At 42.8% G+C, this 20795-nt stretch overlaps 2 protein-coding genes and 1 pseudogene across 2 annotated transcripts in view; 1 reads left to right on the plus strand and 2 right to left on the minus strand.

Moving 5' to 3' along the window:
- S100A16 (S100 calcium binding protein A16) overlaps positions 1-8264 on the minus strand; it is a 9103-nt gene extending 839 nt beyond the window's left edge. Inside the window, exons 1-2 of the mRNA XM_087943152.1 lie at positions 8195-8264; positions 1008-1186 (exon numbers count right to left, since the gene is read on the minus strand). Coding sequence (XP_087799278.1) covers positions 1008-1186; positions 8195-8201 — 186 coding nt within the window. The 5' untranslated portion in view covers positions 8202-8264. The remainder of the gene's footprint in view (positions 1-1007; positions 1187-8194) is intronic.
- Positions 8265-8814: 550 nt separating this feature from the next.
- The window catches only part of LOC148129538 (uncharacterized), a 58471-nt pseudogene continuing 46490 nt past the window's right edge, over positions 8815-20795 (plus strand).
- Positions 14104-20791, minus strand: LOC113428141 (protein S100-A14-like). The gene is made up of 4 exons (XM_026690699.2): positions 20650-20791; positions 20183-20317; positions 16801-16947; positions 14104-15712 (listed from the first exon to the last, which is right to left on the minus strand). Exons 2-4 carry the CDS (start codon positions 20210-20212, stop codon positions 15581-15583), a joined length of 309 nt encoding a protein of 102 aa, XP_026546484.2. The 5' UTR covers positions 20213-20317; positions 20650-20791; the 3' UTR covers positions 14104-15580.

Below are 20795 nucleotides of genomic sequence, written 5' to 3' on the forward strand. Positions count from 1 at the left end.
CACGGCAGAAACTTCAGTAATTCTAATTGTAAATGTTTTCAAAGATAGATAGATAGATAGATAGATAGATAGATAGATAGATAGATAGATAGATAGATAGATAGATAGATAGATAGATAGATAGATAGATAGATAGATGATAGATAGATAGAGATAGATAGATAGATAGATAGATAGATAGATAGATAGATAGATAGATAGATAGATAGATAGATAGATAGATAGATATGATAGATAGATAGATAGATAGATAGATAGATAGATAGATAGAGATAGATGAGAGATGATAGATATGATAGATAGATGAATAGGAGATAGGATGAGATAGATGATAGATAGATAGATAGATAGATAGATAGATAGATAGATAGACAGACAGACAGAAAGACAGAAAGAAAGACAGAAAGAAAGACAGACAGACAGACCTTTTGGATGGATGGATGGATGGATGGATGGATGGGTGGATGGATAGATAGATAGATAGATAGGTGTGTGTGTGTGTGTGTGTGTGTGTGTAAATTAGCATTATTGAGATGAATAATATCAAAGCTATAAGCAAAGCTGGCTGGGGAATTCTGGGAGTTGAAGTCCCAAAATATATAAATATAAATAGTCGTGTTTTTCAAGCTTAGCAACTTTGAAGATGGGCGGACTTCAACTCCCAGAATTCCCCAGCCAGTTTTGCTTACAGCTTGGATAGGATTTGTCCCCATAATGCTAATTTGATGAGATTAGAGCAAGTGTTTCTTATTGTTGGCAACCTGAACATGGGCGGACTTCAACTCCCAGAATCCCCCAGCCTGAGCAAAGCCGGCTGGGGGAATTCTGGGAGTTGGAAGTCCATCCGTCGTAAAAGTTGTCAAGGTGATAAGAAATGTTGACCGAGGAACGAGAACTTTCACGTCGTGGGTTAGGATGACAAAATCCTGAAATCCCATCTCAGGGTCCCTCTCCGTTGGAGCTCAAATTCGGATGTGGGCCCTGAGTTCAGGAGCCGCCCCGCTCACCGTCAACATGTGGTTCAGTTCGTGGCTGAGCATTTTTCTGAAATCGGATTTGCTGATCCCGCGTCGTTTGCGGCAACAACATCCTTTGCCAGAATATTTGTCATAATTCTTCACCAGGGTCTGGATCGCCCACTCCAGCTCCGAAGAGTCTCCTGTCACCGCCATGCTGCCCTTGGCTCCTGGGGGAGAGAAAAAAAGAAAAAAAAAGGAATCGCTTTGATCACCTCTTGGTCCCCTTTCCACTTGGCTAAATGAATAAAATGAAGAGCTTGCTCGAGGCACAGGGAGCTTCCGCCGCCATTGATTCAGAGAGAGGCTGAGGAATTTCAGCAAAGAGGAAATAAAAAGGAAAGAAAGCACAGCGTAACCGAAAGGGAAAAACATAAACCGAGAACATGAAAAGGAAACGCATGAAGAAGAAAAAAGGACGAGTGAAAAATAAATAAATAAAAATAAAAGGAGGAAAGCGGGAAGAACAAAACAGGCATGAGAAAAGAGAGAGAGAGAAGGAACGGAGACTCGGAACGAAAACACTTTGGGTGAACATATGACGGGCTAGTCTAGGCATTTGATTAAATCAGTTTATATAAATAAACGAAATTAAAGTGACACGCCTGCCTGGAGACCTCCAATTCCGAATTTGGAAGCAACCTTTTGAAGCAGCTCGCCCCGGATCGGCGCATTGAATTTCAGCTAGTGGCTTCCTTCACGAGGACTAGCAGCTTGGGTTAAACCCAACCAGCCCGGCCAAGACTCCCCCCACTTAACTGTGGCAAGAAAGGTTGTAAAATGAGCCCGAGTGCTCACTTAACCAGCATCTTGCTTAGCAGCGGATGGTCGTAACTCGAGAACCGTACAGGTGCAAATTGCAAATTAAAAGTTTGTTCACACGCCAGGTATTGCCCTTTGGGGCAATATCTATTTTGGGATGCCAAATCAAGCGGCTTTTTGCCAATTTTGCAAAATATATAAACACATGGATGACTCCCACCTCAGGGCAGGGAAAGATGCCACGGGGAATATCTGGGAAAAAAAAATTTGTCCCGACTGGGTGTTTTTTTTTTTAAATTAAATCTCTGCCTGCTTAAAGAAGCAAGCCACAGTTTCTTGCCTGTTTGATGTGGATTTGATGTTGGCTTCTGATTGAGCCTGCAATTCTGGTCTGTCCAGCGTCTTTTGTGTCATTTGTCATTTGGGGAAGGTGTGGGTTTCCGCGGGGTTGCGTTTTTTGCAAAAAACATAAATAAATAAACAAAGCTTGGCGTTGGTTCTCTGGGTTTTTTATTATTATTTTTGCCAGCAACAGTGGAATTTTTTTTTTAATTGAAAATGAATACAACAGATAAAGAAACCTAGCTTTGAATGTTTGGTTATTCAGCCACCATTGTGCTGGTTAAATATGATGGTGCTAGAATTAGAATTAGAGTTAGAAAGAATAGAATGGAATGGAATAGGATAGAATAATAGAGAATAGAATAGAATAATAGAGAAAAGAATAGAATAATAGAATAGAATAATAGAGAATAGAATATGATAGAGAATATAATAGAATAATAGAATAGAATAATAAAGAATAGAATAGAGAATAGAATAATATAATATAATAATAGAGACTAGAATGGAATGGAATGGAATGGAATAGAATAGAATAGAATAGAATAGAATAGTGGAATGGAATGGAATGGAATGGAATGGAATAGAATAGAATGGAATGGAATGGAATAGAATAGAATAGAATAGAATAGAATGGAATGGAATGGAATGGAATGGAATGGAATGGAATGGAATGGAATAGAATAGAATAGTTGGAAGGGACCTTGGAGGTCTTCTAGTCCAACCCCCTGATTCACAACTGTTAGTGCAGTTGTGAACTCAGTAACACCGTTGTTAAGCGAATCTGTCTTCCCCCTTGGGCAAGACAGCCGTTGTGTGTAAAGTCAAGCAACCTTTTGCCAACGGAGCAACAGGGGCGGGGATCTTGTCAGTGAGAATTTGGGGTGCTCCTTCCTCCCCACCCCCCAAAATTCAGAGCCTGGGAAAGTTGGACAGTGGGGAGGAATATGGGCCAGTCCGGGAGTCTGGGGAGGGCTCGGACGAGGGTCCTGTGTCTGATGGGGGCCAGGGCCATCTGGGAGTTATGTGCCAACTCCAGAGCCTCCAGAATCTGACAGCAGTGAGGCAGAGGAATAGCGGGAGCCTGTCCCCAGTGTGCACATGCACAGAGCTGCTAGAAGGCAACAACAGTTAAGACAAGAGGGGCGACTCCGGAGTAAGGCTTGGAGGTGATTGGCCCCTCCCATAAGACGTAAAGGAGGAGCAAAGGGACAGGAGCCTTTGCAGGAAGCAACTTTGTTTGCTCTGTTTGGATTCAATCTCGAAGCTCTGCGTGGACTTCGTATTCCGTTTGGCTTTTTACAGTTCATTTGGCCCTTTAGTTGTTGGCGGCGATTCAAAGGAGAGAAAGGTGGGTGCTTATCTCGAGGGACTGTTTGAGACTCATTACAAGCTGGGAATGCCCATAATTCCCAGCGTTGAAATCAAACAAGAGTTGTTTTAAACTAAGTGTGTGCTTAATTATGATCTCAGGAAGCCTTGGTCAGAACACCTGAAGGAGGAGAAGGAAGGAACCGGATATCGTAGGAGGCGGACACTCCCCCCCTCCAACCCCATTGCGATAAAGGTGTTGCCACCTTCTTTTTGCGTAACCCCAGTCAAGCCTGTTTGTCTAGCTCCCTCCCAGGACAGGCAGATTTCGAGTTACGGCCTGCAATCCCTATGGATTTCCCAGAGTGGGAGTTTCCTCGGTTTTCCCCGTCTGTGAAATGGGTATATCTGATCGCCACCACAACTCAGGGCTCCGAAAGGAAAAAATGGCCTTTTTTTTTCTTTGGTGGGCTGGGAAAAACACAAGGAAATTCAATAATTATTTAGCCCAGCGGCTGTAAAACCTCGGCCTCTTTTAAGAAGGATGGACTTCCACTCCTAGAATCCCCCAGCCAGCACCTCTTCAAGGAGCCAAGTCTGAGAAAACGGATTTAATGCCACCCAATCATTATTTCATTATCATTTAACACATCAAATGATGAACACCTCCGGAAGTAGAATTTCTATTCCTAAGCAAGACAGTAAGTGAGTCACGCAGGATTTCACAGCCATTTTGCCTCGGTTTTTTTGCGAATTGCTGCGGTCCTTAAGCGAATCCCTGCAAGGTTTTAAGTGAACCCTTTGCTTGGAATAAGCAAATCCAAACTTAGCCCCATTAGCTTGTGGGAAAGTTGCCAATCCCAGGACAGTGGGGAATGCCATGATGGTCATAAGTGCGAGGACCAGCCACCGTTCATTAGGGAGGGTGTAATTTATTTGAGCGGTTGCTAAACCAAATGGTCGTAACGTCGAGGACTAAATGCACGATTTGATATTTACAGACTTGTCCCAAGTGTTGATCAAGATATTTAAATTTTATCCTTTGAGCAAAGAAATTAACCCTTTGCCATTTAGTTGCATGGAAAAAAAAACTATATATATATATATATATATATATTTTCCCCCATGCAACTAAATAGCATAGGATCCATTTCCTACATTTTTGCAGGGAATCAATTCCCTATTTATTTTCCTAATCCTATATTTCTTTTTTTTTTTCCTCCTTTTTTCTTCCACGCAGACAGATTCCCTTTGTCTTCCGTTGCCATGGACGTTTTTTGGGTAAGTGACTCATAAAAGCAACTCTTGGAAGAAAAAAAAATCAATGTTTTTGTTTGCAAGGTCGAGAAAAAAAAAACATTGTTTCCCGCATGAAACTTTTGCAGGAGTGTTTCTTTTCATTTGGCTTATTTATTTGGACTCCTTTCCACCCGCTGTGGGATACTTTATATTCCGTAGTTGTTTCTAAAAACTTCCCAATTGTTTCCTCCAGCTCAAACTTCGCTTTTTTAAAAATTTAAATTAAAACGGTTCTCCTGGGAAGCTCTGATCTCTTCCTCTGGAAAGAAAAGAAAAAAATATTCCAACTTTTGCATCTTTATTTCGGGAGCCCTTGTATTAAAATTTAAGTAGTCCTTGACATACGACCAATATCCGAGCTCCCAAAACTTTTGTTGCAAAGTGAAACATGGAGTCAGTTTTGCCTGTTTTATGACCTTTTTGTGCCACGGTTGTTAAGTGGAATCAGGACACTTTGTGGAAGCGCATCTCGCAGTCATTAAGTGAATCTGGCTTCTCCCCCGTGGATTTGGCTGCGTGGATGGTTGTAAAAGGAGGATTTCCCTCCCAGTCATAAGTACGAGTCTGTTGCCGAGGGGCTGAATTCTGACTGCGGGGATGCTACATTGGTTGTAAGCGTGAACCACGGTCGTAAGTCGCTTTCTTTCAGGACAACTTCGAACGGCCACTAAATGAACCATCGTAAGTCGAGGACTGCCTGTATAAATTCCAGCCAGTGCTATAAAATGAAACTTCTTTGCTTCCTCTCGATGCCAATTCTAGCATTTCCCAATTCCAGACAGGCAGCTTGAGTAATCCAGACGTCTCCCCATTTTTAATTTTCGGGGTGTGATAGTTTTTACTGCTGCTTTATTTGTCTTTAATATCTTCCGTGAAAGAAAGGCTGCGTCTCAGATGACAACTCCTAACTGGAAAGAACTCATTGATAAAGCGAGGGAGGGACCAATCATCTCTCATCCATCCCTGTATTCATCCCATTTACAAACCCTTTCCAAAGGCGATGAGAAAGTTTTGGAAATTTGGCACGTATCGCTTAAAAGGAAACGCTTCGCATTTCTTCTGCTTTCGGCTGCTTCGAAAAAGAAGGAAGATAGAAAATAGACAGGGGAGGAATAGATTAGATGGATAGATAGATAGATAGATAGATAGATAGATAGATAGATAGATAGATAGAATGATAGGTGATAGGTAAGATAGATAGATACATAGATACATAGATGAGAGAGAAGGATAGATTATAGATAAGATAGATAGATGCTAGATAAGATAGATAAATAGGTAATGATAGATAGATGATAGATAGATGGATGGATGGATAGATAGATGATAGATAGGTAGGTAGGTAATGATAGATGATAGATGGATGGATGGATGGATAGATAGATGATAGATAGATGATAGATGGATGGATGGATGGATAGATAGATGATAGATAGATAGATGATAGGTAGGTAGGTAGGTAGATAGGTAGGTAATGATAGATAGATGATAGATGGATGGATGGATAGATAGATAAATGATAGATAGATAGGTAGGTAGGTAGATAGGTAGGTAATGATAGATAGATATATGGATGGATGGATAGATGATAGATAGATAGATAGATAGATAGATAGATAGATAGATAGATAGATAGATAGATGCCTTTGGTAATCATTTGAATCAGCAACAGTAGCTCATTTTTGCCCTGGTTCCTGTCAACAGGAAAGCCTTCCTTTTGGTAGAGCTTAATCTAGCCTGTGGAACTCATGGCCACAAGGTGGGGAAAGACAGACAGCCTTGTCTTTAGCTTTTGCCTTGAGGTCCCAACATGGGGATTCCTGCTCTTAGACTACAGCGACCATCATCCTTGCCTTGGGAGTAGCCCCGCCATAACTCTTGGGTGGGTGGGTGGGGGGTAGGCAGTGTCGCGTTAAGGCGAGGAAAGCAAGTTTATGTGGGAGAGGTTGATCGGGAGCTTCGAGGGAGCCTCCCTATGCAGGAGAAGTCTATCCCAGAATGCCAATTTACTGGAAACGCCGCTAGGGAGGGAAAGCCCTGGGGGTGTGTGTGCCTCCCCTACCCTCCCCTGCCGTTTTCAAGGAAGCGTTTGGATTAAATGAGGAATGGGGGAGGGGTGCCCTCCAGTTCCGACCAGAATTTCCGTTGCTAAGCAAGGCCGTCGTTAAGCGAGTCGGTTTATGGCCTCTTTTGCCCAATTATGAATCGAATCGTTTTGTGGAGTCTCCAGATCTTCCCTGCCTGGTATTTTAAACATGAGCGGAAAATCAGGAGCCTTGGGGGATGTCAGAAGGCTATCAAATTAATAACCCCCTTTTTTCTTCTTCTTCTTCTTCTTCTTCTTCTTCTTCTTCTTCTTCTTCTTCTTCTTCTTGTTATTGTTGTTATTATTATTATTATTATTATTATTATTATTATTATTATTATTATTATTATTATTATTATTATTATTATTTTAAGAGAAGATTACACCCAGGACATGACATTTTCATATAATTGCTACTGGAGGCAGCTTCCAAAATAAAATTAAAAAAAAAAAACCATCCTGGAAAGCCATTTGCAAATCAAAACACCACATTAATTCCATATTCTCCCCATCCTGGAAAGCTGGGCGTGTGCCTGGAGGACTACAAATCCCAGAAGCCCCAAATCCAGGGCGCCTCTTAGAATAGGTTGCTGCATCTGGAAGGCAGCAAGTTGGAGAAAGTTTGCCCGAACAAGTTAAAAATTGTGATATTTCACACACACACACCCGCCTCTCTTTTTAAACTCCAGACTGGGTGTTGGCAAAACTTTGGACAAGTTTTAACTTGACCTGCCGTGCATTTCAACAGTTTGGAGGAGTCGGATGGAGGGGTCCGAGAAGGCTTGGAGAAGTAAGAAGGGGTACCCATTTGCCTCTATTTTATGAAGAACAAACCCAGGTTCACAAGACCCCCCGAAACCCAGGTCAAACCAACGTAAAGCAGGCTTCCCAACCCGCCTCCAAAATCCCAAAAGGAAAATCTAAATTCTCTCCCCTGTTTTCTCCTCTCCCCTGAGAAAAACTCCGCGTTGTCCCATCTCGGTGCGCCCGACTGCCCAACCCGGGTCTCAAATGTTGTAAGAATCGATCCAAAGTTTTTGGACCAAACCCAACCTTCCCTCCTCCCTGGGTTTCTCTTAAGTCACAGCCGGTCCCTAAAAACTCCCCCCACTCCACCCACCTCCGTCCTCCTTCTCCCCGATTCTTCTCCGTGCGTCTAAAAAAATCGGTTCGGTTGTGCGAATCCATCCCATCGATGGATGGACCGACAGGCAGACCCGATCCCTTCAAGCAGAAAGAGCCTTCTGCAAATGCATCAGTTGCTCTTTTTTTTGCAAACGAAACCTCTCTGGCTTTTTAAGGGTGGCATCTTGGAGACCCCCTGCCCGCCCGCCCACAATGCCACCATTGTGCACCACAACCGCCTTGCATTCCTTACCGTGCATGATGGTTGTGTGGCTGGCAGCTTTCCTGTGCTGGCTTGTTTTCTTGCCTGGCCCGTCTGACTCGCCTTCGTTTACCAAGCTGGTCTATTTGAGAGAGAAACGGGACCTCCCATCTGAAGTGACGCCCGCCCCCTAAATCACGAGACCAGAGCAGGCTTCCTTTCCAAGAGAAAAATCTTTGTCTCCCTCGTTCTTCCACGGTCACTCCTCCTCTTGTTTTCGGGGTGCTCCTCTGACTAACACTCCTCTCCTGGATCCCGAGTGGCACCATTGCCAAATCCTGGCTCGTCCCTGGCTTGGCACCGCTGTGCCAGGCCCTCTGATTAGGGCAAGTCAGGGCAGAAAGGGTTCCCGTGTGTCTCCAGGAAGGGAATGGCCAAGGGCCAGGCTGAAGAAGCAAAAATAAATAAATATATGTATGTATGCATATGTATACACACGAACACACACACACACACACATTGGTGGGGGCATTTTCTGAGGGAGGGACGTGGGATTTTTTCGGTGAACTTCTGGAGGGTTGGCACATCCCTCACCTTCTCCAAGCCCTGCCCTCTCGGCAGCAGCTGCTGTGGAGACATCCCAAACACAACATTGTTCTCGTTAATCCAGCATGAGCAAGAGGCCGCACCTTAAATGCTGTTGGTTAATCATTGCGAGATGGAGAGGCCTCTTCGTTTAAAACTTAAGTTTCCCTTCCTTCGTTCCTTTTTTTAATTAGGATACAATACGTCTGTATATCTGTCTGTCATCTCTTTCTCTCTCTCTCTCTCTCTTATCTATCTATCCCTTTCTTTCTCATCTCTCTCTCTCATCTATCTCTCCATCCATCCATCCACCCACCTATCTCTATCCATCTATATCTATCTACCGCTATCTTTCTATCCTTCCATCTCTACCAAACTCTATCATCTATGCATCTATCTCTGTCTTTAAGTGTCTCTCTCCATCCATCCATCCATCCATCCATCTATATATCTATATCTACCTATCTACCTATCTACCTATCTACCTATCTACCTATCTACCTATCTATCTATCTATCTATCTATCTATCTATCTATCTATCTATCTATCTATCTATCTATCTATCTATCTATCTATCCATCTGTTTATCTATCTATCTATCTATCTATCTATCTATCTATCTATCTATCTATCTATCTATCTATTTTATCTATCTCACCATCTGTTATCATCTATCTATCTATCTATTGTGTATGTATCTCAACCATCTATCTATCTATCTATCTATCTATCTATCTATCTATCTATCTATCTATCTATCTATCTATCTATCTATCTATCTATCATCTATCTATCTATTGTGTATGTATCTCAACCATCTGTTTATCTATCTATCTATCTATTATCTATCTATCTATCTATCTATCTATCTACCTACCTACCTACCTACCTACCTACCTATCTATCATCAGATTGCTTCAAATTGCACCCCTCCCCCAAAATGCAGAAATGCATTAAAATAATGCTAGGGGTATTCGAGATACCAAGCACATTTATTTCCATGCAAATAGTGCTCTGTTTCTTGGCACCAAGCTAAGGAATTCCCTTTCGGTCTCTTATTTTGCAGCTGTTTCCTCTTTTAAACAAGAGGGCTCTGGAGGTTCAAAGCAGGCAAGTGAATTTGCAGCCTGTTTTAACCTACAAGAGCCCAGGCACTATCTTGGCTACAGTTAACAGGAACCTCCACCAGGGGGCAGGAGCGAGGCTAAACACACCACCCCTTTGCTGCCCTCTAGAGCTCAGCTGGATTTTCACAGCCCGCAAATATTTTGAATGCATATGGCTGTTAAAAAAAATAAAAGAAAGAAAGAACAATGAATTTAAAACCGGTTGCCTTTTTTATTTTTTGGAAGTATCACTCATTATTTAGGGCTACATTTCTCGTCATGGGGGGGACGGATGGAGTAGCTTTAATCAAAAATGTGGTTTTTATTGATTTATTTCGCCTCGGTAAACAATTCATACCTTCAGTCCTGGATGGGACTCATTCTCTCTGAGTGTCTCATTCTCTCTGGGTGGCTGACAGGGAAGTTTCTGGTGTTTTAATCCGAGGGATTTTTGGTGGTTTGTGCAGAAAATACATTTTACGGGCAGAGCGAGGCGTGGCTCCTGGCCACCTGTGTCACCGTCATGGTGCTGGTGGTGGGGTGAATTTGTCACACCAAGTTTGACTTCTGATCTCTTTCTGAGCAGACAAGGGAGATAAAATGTCTCATTTAGCAACATAGGTTTGGGGCTCCATTGTGGCCGTAACTTGAACACAACCTGTAGTGGACCTTTCCTTAACAAATGCCTCACTTAGCAACATACGTTTTTGGCTCCCTTGTGGCCGTAACTTGAACACAACCTGTAGTGGATCCTCTCTTATTAAATGTCTCACTTAGCAACATATGTTTTCTGCTCCATTGTGGCCGTAACTTGAACACAACCTGTAGTGGATCCTCTCTTATTAAATGTCTCACTTAGCAACATATGTTTTCGGCTCCCTTGTGGCCGTAACTTGAACACAACCTGTAGTGGATCCTCTCTTATTAAATGTCTCACTTAGCAATATCGTTTTGGGCTCCCTTCTGGCCGTAACTTGAGCATTACCTGTAGTGGTCCCCTCCCCCGAGAAATAAGCCCCCTCCACCCTCCCACCCACCTCTTTCAAATCCCTTCCCAGATAACGTCCGGAGAGGCCGCCCGTCGTAAGACCGAGCGAGGATGTCAAAAAAACAAACCCAACCCCCCTCAACAAAAACTCATCCCCTTGGATTCAGAAAAATCCCACCGCCGACCGGAAGCCTGAGGTGTGGGGGCGATCGGCATCCTGATCCTCTTTCAGGAATCCGTGAGCCACCCCAAAGGTTTGCGCGATGAGGTAAGGTGCACCGATTGCAATCTGCAAAAACCGGCTGCCAAGCGGGTGACGGCCCCGAAAGAATGCGAAGCAGCTGCGGATCGCGGTCTGGGGATCCAGTTCCTTGGCATTCCAAGCCTCCCGAAATCATTTGTTATCGTTCCTGGGGAGGGAATGGTGACCCTCCCCGGCCCGGGCATGCGTCCCACTCGTTTGCCTTCGGTGCTCGGCCTCGGCGGCGCGGACATCCTGTGGAGAGGAGTTCCCCAGGTTAATTGCCGCCCCTCATTTGAAAAGCATTTCCTTTTTGTCAGCCAGGAATGAGCTGCCAAGGTGACATCAGTAAGGCAGGTGTGTGGGGGGGAGAGAAGGTGGATTGCATTTCATTTTTTTTAATTTTTAATTTTTTAAAAGAAACAAGCCAAAAAGGGCAGAAAACCAGCCTAAGAGGTGGGAAAATAAGAATAGAGACCTTACAATGGTTCATTTAGCGACTGTTTGAAGTTATGGCGGCCCTGGGGGAAAAAGGGGACTTTGGATTGTTTTTCACACGCGTGATTGTTGTGCTTACGGGGTCAAAATTTGGACATTTGGCAACCGATTCCTATTTACGACGGTCACCGCGTGCCCGAGAGTCATCAGATGATCTCCTTTGGCAACCTCCCGACAAGCCAAATCAACGAGGAATCCAGATTCACTTAAGGACGGGTGTCGTTCAGGACCGCTGCAGCGATTCACTTAACAAACGGTAGCGAGAGAACGGTCGTAAAATCAGGGCACGTTTTGCTGATCCAGTGTTTCGCTTAGCAACATGGATATCGGGCCGGGTGGTGGTCGTGACTCCCGCTGGTCTGTTATGCCACCGTCGTAAGGGTGAGGACCAGTCCCACAAAAGCCGTACGCCCAAACCCGACTCCCTTTAATGACCATTGTGGTCCTCAATCAAGGACGAACTTTAAGGCAGCGAGGAGGGAGCTGTTCGCAGCAAACTCCCGAGAACCTTAAGGGAAGGTTTATTAACCTTAAGGGAAGGTTCATGACTTCACCACTGCCCTGATTCACTTAACAACCATGGGAGAGGGTGTGGGAACCCACCACATCGGCCGCCACTCCCTTCTTCAGCCACGGCTTTGCTTACAATGGAAATTCTGGCGGTTGTAACTCGAGGATCCCCTGGGTTTTAACTGAGGTCATCTCCACTGGATTATCTGATCTCCCCGAGGCGTTTTTTTCCCCAGGATCTCATCGTTGAGGTCACCCCGATTAGCAGATTAGCACCGGGCACCCCAAAAATAAAACCCTCGTGTGCCTGAATAAGGCCGCCTGAGTCACAGCGATAGGATTTCGCCCGCCGCTTCCTGGGTCAGCCCAGTCAAACCTCGAAACGACAAGTGAAGGGAGAGGAAAAAAAAAGAGGGCACCCCAACTTTCCAAGTTTGAAATGCTATTTTGGCCGGCGGGCTTTGCAATCTGTCATTCCTCATTCCTGTCTCAGGTTTCTGCCAGCATCTCTGAGTCATTCCCCCACCCCGCTTTTTTTTTTTTTTTGTTTAGATCCGAAAGCAAAACCCGGACGGCACCGGGACATGACAGACAGGTGACAGAAGCTCATCAGAGATATGTGATGAGAAACTGTTCATCAGAACAGTTTCCTGTTTCTGATAGAAGGTTAATTACGGGCTTGGCGGATTCCAAGCGTGGTCAGCTCATCACCCAGGTGGAAGGGGGGATTTTTTTTGGGGGGGAGAAACCGCAGCTGTAATTTTCCTGGTTTATCTGGAGAGGAGGTTGGGTTGATTTGGGCCACATAGGCACTTCTGAAAATAAGGCTGCGGTTTCTGAAAATGGCTTGCGTGCCTTCAAAATCGGACGCGGTTCTTAAAAATCGGATGCGATTTCTTAAAACCAGAGGCATTTCTTAAAATCGGATACATTAAAATCGGATGCATTTATTAAAGTCGGATGCGTTTCTTAAAATCGGACCCATGTCTTAAAAATCAGGTGCATTTCTTAAAATCGCTCCATTTCTTAAAATCAAATGCCTGCCTTAAAATCGGATGTGTTTTTAAAATCATACATTTCTTAAAATCAAAGCCATTTCTTAAAATCAGATGCAGTTTCTTAAAATCAGATGCAGTTTCTTAAAATCAAAGGCATTTCTTAAAATCGGATACATTAAAATTGGATGCATTTATTAAAATTGGATCCATGTCTTAAAAACCAGGTGCATTTCTTAAAATAGGATACGTTTTTAAAATCAAATGCATGTCTTAAAACCAGATGCAATTTCTTAAAATCAGATGCAATTTTCTAAAATCAGATACACTTCCTACCAGTATGTCTTAAAATCAGGCATTTTCTAAAATTGGATACACTTCCTAAGTATTCTTGGCTTTCTTCTTCTTCTTCTTCTTCTTCTTCTTCTTCTTCTTCTTCTTCTTCTTCTTCTTCTTCTTCTTCTTCTTCTTTTTTCTTCTTCCTCTTCCTCTTCCTCTTCCTCTTCCTCTTCCTCCTCTCCTTCTCCTTCTCCTTCTCCTCCTCCTCCTCCTCCTCCTCCTCCTCCTCCTCCTCCTCCTCCTCCTCCTCCTCCTCCTTCTCCTTCTCCTTCTCTCCTTCTCCTTCTCTTCCTCCTTCCTCCCTTTCTCCCCCTTTTCCTTTCTTCTTCCTTCTTCCAATGTTTTACCTCTGATCCTTGTGGGGGTCAAACTAACACATCCTTACAAAACTTTATTTAGCCAGGATATCAAACATTGCTGTTTGTTGGAACAGGAGCCGGCGAACCAGGATGCTGGGTAGCCACGATTTCATAAACCAATCCCATTTTTTAAGAGAGCGAGTTTGCAAGCCTGGCTGGCTTTGTGTCTTTGGCAAATTTGGGCAAGCTGAGAGGGGATAAAAACCTCCTGGTGCAGAGGCAGTCTACCTTGCTTGCCACCCCCAGCCCAGCTTCTGCCTCTGATCTCTTCTTCCACCCACGTCTTAATTCCTGCCTTTCCTGTTCCTTCCCATCGAGAAAATCAGTACACGGAAAGCTAGCAGAAATATGGAATTTTTATTTTTATTTTATTTTTTGCTCTTATTTCATCCATGATACAGAAAAAAAGGAAAAATGAGGTGACAAACGACGGAGGCAGGGGGTTGGGAAAGCCGTTTTACCTGCCAGGTGGGGCGGGGCAGGACCGAATGGGGGATGATGGTTGCAAGTTTGCAATTTAAGATAATTCTCCCAATTCTTGGTTGTTCAGCGTGTTGGCTTTGAAATTGGTTGGATTTGCAGCTGGGCCACATCTGCAGAAACTTTTCTGGATTGTCTTGAGGAGTCCCATTGCCCTCAGCCCCTACAGTAACCAGCCTGATGGGTTCGGAATAACAAAACGGGAAGGGATCTCGGAGGCTATCTAGTCCAACCCCCTGCTCAAGCAGGAAACCAAAAGAGAATCCAGAAATAACTAGATTGACACCAAGGATAGGGGTAGGCTGGGCCCAAACATATGCCTGGGTTTCAGAGAAAGGCGATTGCATTACGGGGTGGACTAGATGATCTTTGTGGGACCCTCCGACATTCCAATTCTGCAATTCTGAATGTCTCCAACTGCTGTGTAAAGTTACCCCACTTCCCAAGAGGCAGTATAAACCCAAATTTCTGTTTTTAAGATGCTCCTATGGATGTGATTTTTCCCCCCCCCCCCCTATTCTCTTTCGTGTCAAAATTCTGGGCTTTTAAATCCACCCAGCCCCATTTTGGATCCATAACTTTTTCTGCAACTACCGGTACTTTTAGTTTCACAGAAAGAGGGTGAAAATAGATTTTTTAAGAACGCGAAACGAACAAAGAAAACAACTAGCGAAATCTGAGTTTTAAATTCAATTTATCACATTCCGGTTTTGGCAGCGATATATAAAATTTTATGTGCAACTTTTATATATATATACTTTATATATATTTAACAGAATGTTGAAGACATTTTCGAGGTACACATTTGAAAATGAGAGGTTTGGGGCTTTTTCAAAGCAAAATTCTCAGCCTCTAATTTAAACCAAAAAAACAAAACAACAAAACAAAACAGAAGTACAGAATTGGAGCCTTAAAACAGTCCCAGGATGAAACACTGCCAACATCAGAGCTGAAAATTAAAAATATTCTGGATCAGGAGAATCTTTTGTGATTTTTTTTTTCAGAGCTCAGTTAAAAAAACAACAACAAAGCTTTAAACTGTAAGAAGATTCTAAAGTTTGGCGTCGGGAGCTCTGAAAATTAAAATTTGAGAAGTCTTTAATTTTTTTCTTTTTCTTTAAAACCCTGAAATTTCTATCTTCTGGCTCCAGGGTTGAAATATTTCTCGGTATCAAGACAAGAAGAAGAACCTAGGTTAGGCAAATCGAGTGGATCAAATGAGGTCCCTCCCCCCCCAAATAATTAACACTGCATGAAATAACACATTTGAGATCGCCCAGCGCTTCCTTCTGGGCAATGGGTCCACGGTCGTCTTTTGAACTCGGCTCAGCCTCTTCACTTCTTCCCTTTCGGCATGCGGCATCCCTTGGCAGCGTCTCCCATTATGTCCCAGTATTCTCCAAACTGGAGTTTGGCTTCTTCGTTATCTCCCAGGCATTCGATCTTCTCATCCAGAGGCTCAACTCCCTGTTAGGGTGAGGGGGAGAAAAACAAAATCAGAAAAAATTAAAAAGGAAGAATGAACAGATCTTAGGCCTGCTGTTGTTGTTGTTTTTAAAAAACCTCCCCAGTTTTGAGATTTTTGTTAAATGATCAGATTGGGGGTGATGCTTTTTTTATATATATGCATGCTTTGTATGGACTTAATCCCTTGCTTAAATTTTATTTTACAGTCCGTTTGCTGCATTGTGGAGCTGAATAGATTAAATGATAAGATTCTTAATAGCAACTATTTTCAGTAGGTTGTTTATAGCCAGTTATTAATTAGTGCACGTTTTTGCAAGCAATATATATTTTTGATCTGCAGCTTTGGTCATCTTTGTTATTTTTTTTTGCACACTTCTCTGTTCTTTAATGGATATTTTCTTGTGCATATTTTGAGCGGTAAAATCTGGAAAGTAGTCCCTTGTCAAACTGAGGTTCGGTCTCTGCCTTATTTTAAAGTCCTGAAATAAAACCTTATCTATAATAATTATTATGAGTTGACATTAACTTGACAGCACTTAATCCATTTGAAAATGTAGTTTAAACTCAACTCTAAACTCTAACCTCTAACCTCTAAACGGTAAATTCTAACCTCTAACCTCTAAACACTAAACACTAAACACTAAAACCCTAAAACCCTAAACCCTAAACTAAACTAAACTAAACTAAAGTAAAGTAAATCATTCCAGAATATAAAGAAGTTTCCAAATAAATTGCCTGCCTTCATGCAGAAACCGTGTACATTTGCATTAAAATGCAAACTAGACTTTATTCTTTGGAAATGCAACCGGGATTTTTGCATTGAAACACAATCTGGGGGTTTGCCCCAGCAGGAAAACAACAACAACAACCAATTTCTTTTCCTTTAGAAAAGGAGATTTTTGCAACCTAAAGAGAACGCACGTCGGGGCCTTTTCGGCGGTGGCCCCAAACGCAGGAATTTCTGACCAACGGAATTCAGAGAAAGACTTCCGAGCAGGATTTCAACCAGCCGAATGGCTTCTTGGGGGATTTATCGGTGCCCCGATTCCCCTTTTCGACACCGGGCGTCCCAGTGATGTTGATCTCACCTTGGCTAAGTGTGGTAGCCTCTGTCCAACCAGGTCTTTCAACTCGTTGGGCGTCAAACATTCTTTGTGTCCCTTGACGGCGTAACAGTGGAAGTTGTTGATGACAATTTCGATGGCCCGCTCCACATCGGTGAGTTCTTGGCAATCCTGCAAAGCAGGCGAGGAGACAGGTGGGAAGAGAGGGAACAGGTAAGATCCATCCCGGCCACGTCATCGCCGTGTACAATCTCTTCCAAAGTTGTCCAACCTGCCAAGCTCCTTCCTACACAACTGCACCCTCCCCGAAACACTCAGCTCATTAAGGCATCCAAAGTTTTTACGCCAAAGTCTGGGACACGGTTTCGCAAAAGGAAAGAGATGTCACTCGTTAGCCTAAGAAAGCCCCAGAGGATCCTGACAATTTCAACAAAATAGGAGGTGGAAAAAGATCCAGAAAAAGAACAAAATGCACAGTGCAGAACAGGTAGAAAAAGGGAGCAGAACAATAGGTGTGTGTGTGTGTGTGTGTGTGTGTGTGTGTGTGGAAATCCAATTTTCTTTGGTGGAGGAACAGGAATAAAACGCATTGGTTTCTTACTCTCAAATCAACATTAAAGCAGAATATTTTTGTTGCAATATCAGGTTTTCGACTGAGACCCAAGCAAAGCACATCAACTTGAGATGATGCTACCTGGGCAGGTAACTCATTCAGACGATGTCTCCTTTGGATGTTTTGCAAGGAAAAGTATCAAGCTGGGAGAGGATTTGGAGCCAAAAAGAATTCCTAAATATTTTTGAAAGTCTTTGAAACTTGGGAGGATTGATGGAATTTTTTTGCGTGCCTTCTCCCAAAGGAGAGATATTTCATCTGAATCCCTCACCTGAAACCATTTTTAAAAATTACTTTGGCTTAATACCAGCCAGGATGCCTCTCAATGTTGGCTTAACACAAGCCAGGATGCCTCTCGAGAAAGAAACCATTGTAACAGGATGAAAGGTAAATCGTTGTCAAAGCCCAAGATCAAGACGATTTACATCTCATTTACATCCACTTGTTTCTGGTAGCATTTGCTGCACACCTGGTGTGCAAATTTCATTTTTTTTTTTTTTAAAAAAGAAGAAGAATCATTGAGGAGATCTCAGCTAGGAGAAAATTTTGCCCGTAGCCACAATGTTTGCAAAATTAGCAGCCATTTTGATTTTCTCAGAATGCCCCAGCTGCAGCATCCTCTGGGAAGGATTGTGGGGGGAAATACATCCGCTGGAGCAAAACGATGGAGAAGATTTATATTAAAACAAAATCTGTAAAATGGATTTATTTTTCTGGGGAAAAAGACAAGGGAAGAAGGAAGTAAAAAAAATCTATGCTTCAAAGCATCTTTCTAACCCAAATTTTGATGTTCACCTTTTTTGTTTTTTTTTCCTAGTTATCCCAAATAAAAGTTCTTGCATTACTCATTTCTTTCAGGCCTCTCCGAAGCAACATAAATATTGCAAATTTCCCAGCCCAGGCGTGGTTGGTTTATTGCCATTTAATTGCAAAATCTGCCAAATCAGACGATGGATTTAAATGATGGATCTGAGGCTGAGACAGATGAGAAAATTTTTAAAAGGATGGTTTCTTTTGAATGAATCTGAAAACAAGTGTTTGCAACACCGGCCTGATGAATCATTCCCAGGATTTAAAGCAAATAATATAATAGACTTTAAGATAGAAATTAACTCCAATCAGCAATGACTGTGGTTAGAAATGGCTCCTCCCAATATTTAGAGTGCTACACATTTTTCTGACATTTAAGAAGAATCTTTTCCTGGATTGTTTTGCATGGGGGGTGGGTGGGAAAGAAATACATTAAAATAAACAAATTAAAGTCAGAATACATGCAACATCTGGAGTTTCTCACCAGAAAGACATGGATTTTAGCAATCTGCAAGTTTAAGCCTTGATTCTCAGAAGCTGAAAATGTTAAATTTTGGGGCCACCTTTTTATGACTCCATGCAATGAAGATTTTTAATCAGCTCAGGTGGAAGAACTTGCTCGGATGCTTAAAAAGACGCAGATGCATCCACTCCCATTCTTTGAGCCATTTTATCTTGATAGATTGCAAATTAAATTTACAGGCAGCAGTGGGAACCGGAAGGGGCAAAGCCAAAAAAAGCGTGGCTGGATTGTTGGCGAATTCTTTTGAACCCAGAACACGATCCAAATTAAATTCCAAAATATTCCTAATCCATTTGTCTTCTGAAGTTTCCAAAACCCGTTTCCCTCCCCCCCCCCTTCTCTTTGTTTCTTGCTGGCATGGAGAACAATTGTGACTCAGTGTTCGACTTGGGATTATTTTCAATTCCTGCGGGAAAAACTGAAATCGAAAAGTTGATCCTCTTGGCATGAAGATTTTTTTTCCTAGCATGGTTTTGGAGCCAAAGATATGGTAGCATTTGATGGAGAAGATTGCTGATTTTTTTATAGGCCTCCTCTCTCAATATTCTGATTGATTGATCATTTATATGCCATCATTTTTTTATTTCTAGCAATCACATAGATATATTTTCTCCAAGGGCCCCTACCCAAAAAAGCTTGGCTTGCTCCAGTACATTCGATTTATTGTAAAACGATGGTTACCCTGAAAAAGCTTTGCCTTGAATGCAATCCGCTTTGCTAAAGTTTCAAAGAGAGATAAAATGCAAGGTAGTGGGAAAAAGAAGAAGAAGAAGAAGAAGAGGAAAACGTAAGGGAAAGAGAATGCAAAAGAGGAAAAATTACAAACTAGTCAAGAAAACAAATGAAATAAAACAGATGGATTCCCAACTGTCTTCAGCATAGATATGTAGTAGAATAACGTCTTGGTTCTTAATGAAAACGGAAGAGTTTGAATGAGAATCAGAAGCAGTTAAATTTGAACATCTCTCCCAAAATTTCAGAGTTTTGGCCAAGGAGGACCTACCTCCAGGACCAAACTGTCTTAATCTTTGGTGATTTTTCTTAATTTTCACCCCTGGGATCGTGAAGCTTCCTGCCACGTGAAGCTCTTATAGCCATGTCTGGACTGAGAACAACCAAGGGGAAAAAAATTACGGTTTTTCTTCTAAGCAATTCTCCACCAGGTTTTGGAAAGGGCTCACCTTCCTCGTCTGAAAATTAAATTTATCCACTCCCTCGAGCTTCGTTTTAAAGTGAGACCCCGATCTGGAATTAAGGCATCTTAACTTGGGGCAACGACATTGAAGGTGCCCCTCGAATACCGTGGAGATCTTCTCCAAATTTCACCCCCTCGTGTTGCCTTTCAAGAACACCCTGAAATGAGGCCCATCTTCTTCCTTCTGTCTTTTGTTGCTCACCCTCCAAAAAAAAAACCCACAACACACAACCCACCCCACCCCATTTCCCCCCTCTCCTTTCACCTTTCGTTTCTTGCCACATCGACAACCCATAGTTCTTCCCCGACAGATTGGACTCTTGGTGTCGCCGGCAAAAAAATTCCCTCTAGATAACAGAGGTGGGTTTCTGGAGCTTGAGAAGAAGTCAAGTGGGGTTTCCTATGACAGGGCAGGAGAAAAAGCAGAAAAAGAATTATTTGTGTGTGTGTGTGTGTTTGTGTGTGTGAAATGCTCTTTTTGGTGTCTGCCTTGAAAACTGAGCCATCCCCACACCGTACAGATCTGTTCTGGGCTGCCCTAAACAAGTTTGGAGATGCGAGTTGCCCAAACTTGTCCATCTGAGAAGATTCAGAGAAGAAGGGGAGAGAGGAGGAAAGCTGCCAAGAAGGTGGGGAAGGGAAGGGAAGGGAAGAAGGGGAGACCCTAACTCTCGAATGGTCCTCACCTTGGTTTTTTGGGGAAGGGGACCTCAAGACAGAAGGCTGACTTACCTGCTCGATAGGGTTTAGAGGTGCTGCTTTCGGTTGTCGCCTTGCCACGGTTTTATACCTCGGGAAGGTGTGTCCAGGAGACACCTTATGGAGGGAGAGACGAGTTGCAAGTGTGGTGCAATCTTCTCCTCCTTTGTGCTGGCTGG

The sequence above is a fragment of the Notechis scutatus genome, chromosome 14, assembly GCF_049901735.1.
Source record: "Notechis scutatus isolate UNSWTSFEM ecotype Mainland chromosome 14, rNotScu1.2, whole genome shotgun sequence".
Lineage (NCBI taxonomy): Eukaryota > Metazoa > Chordata > Lepidosauria > Squamata > Elapidae > Notechis > Notechis scutatus.

What these genes read in the sequence shown, in the direction of transcription:
- LOC113428141 (XM_026690699.2), bottom strand. Translation starts at nt 20,212, where the DNA reads ATGGGTTGTCGATGTGGCAAGAAACGAAAG. An exon ending in GATGTGGCAAGAAACGAAAG is followed by an intron (nt 16,948 to 20,182) that starts GTGAAAGGAGAG and finishes CCTGCTTTGCAG; the next exon opens with GATTGCCAAGAACTCACCGA. An exon ending in GGCTACCACACTTAGCCAAG is followed by an intron (nt 15,713 to 16,800) that starts GTGAGATCAACA and finishes TCACCCTAACAG; the next exon opens with GGAGTTGAGCCTCTGGATGA.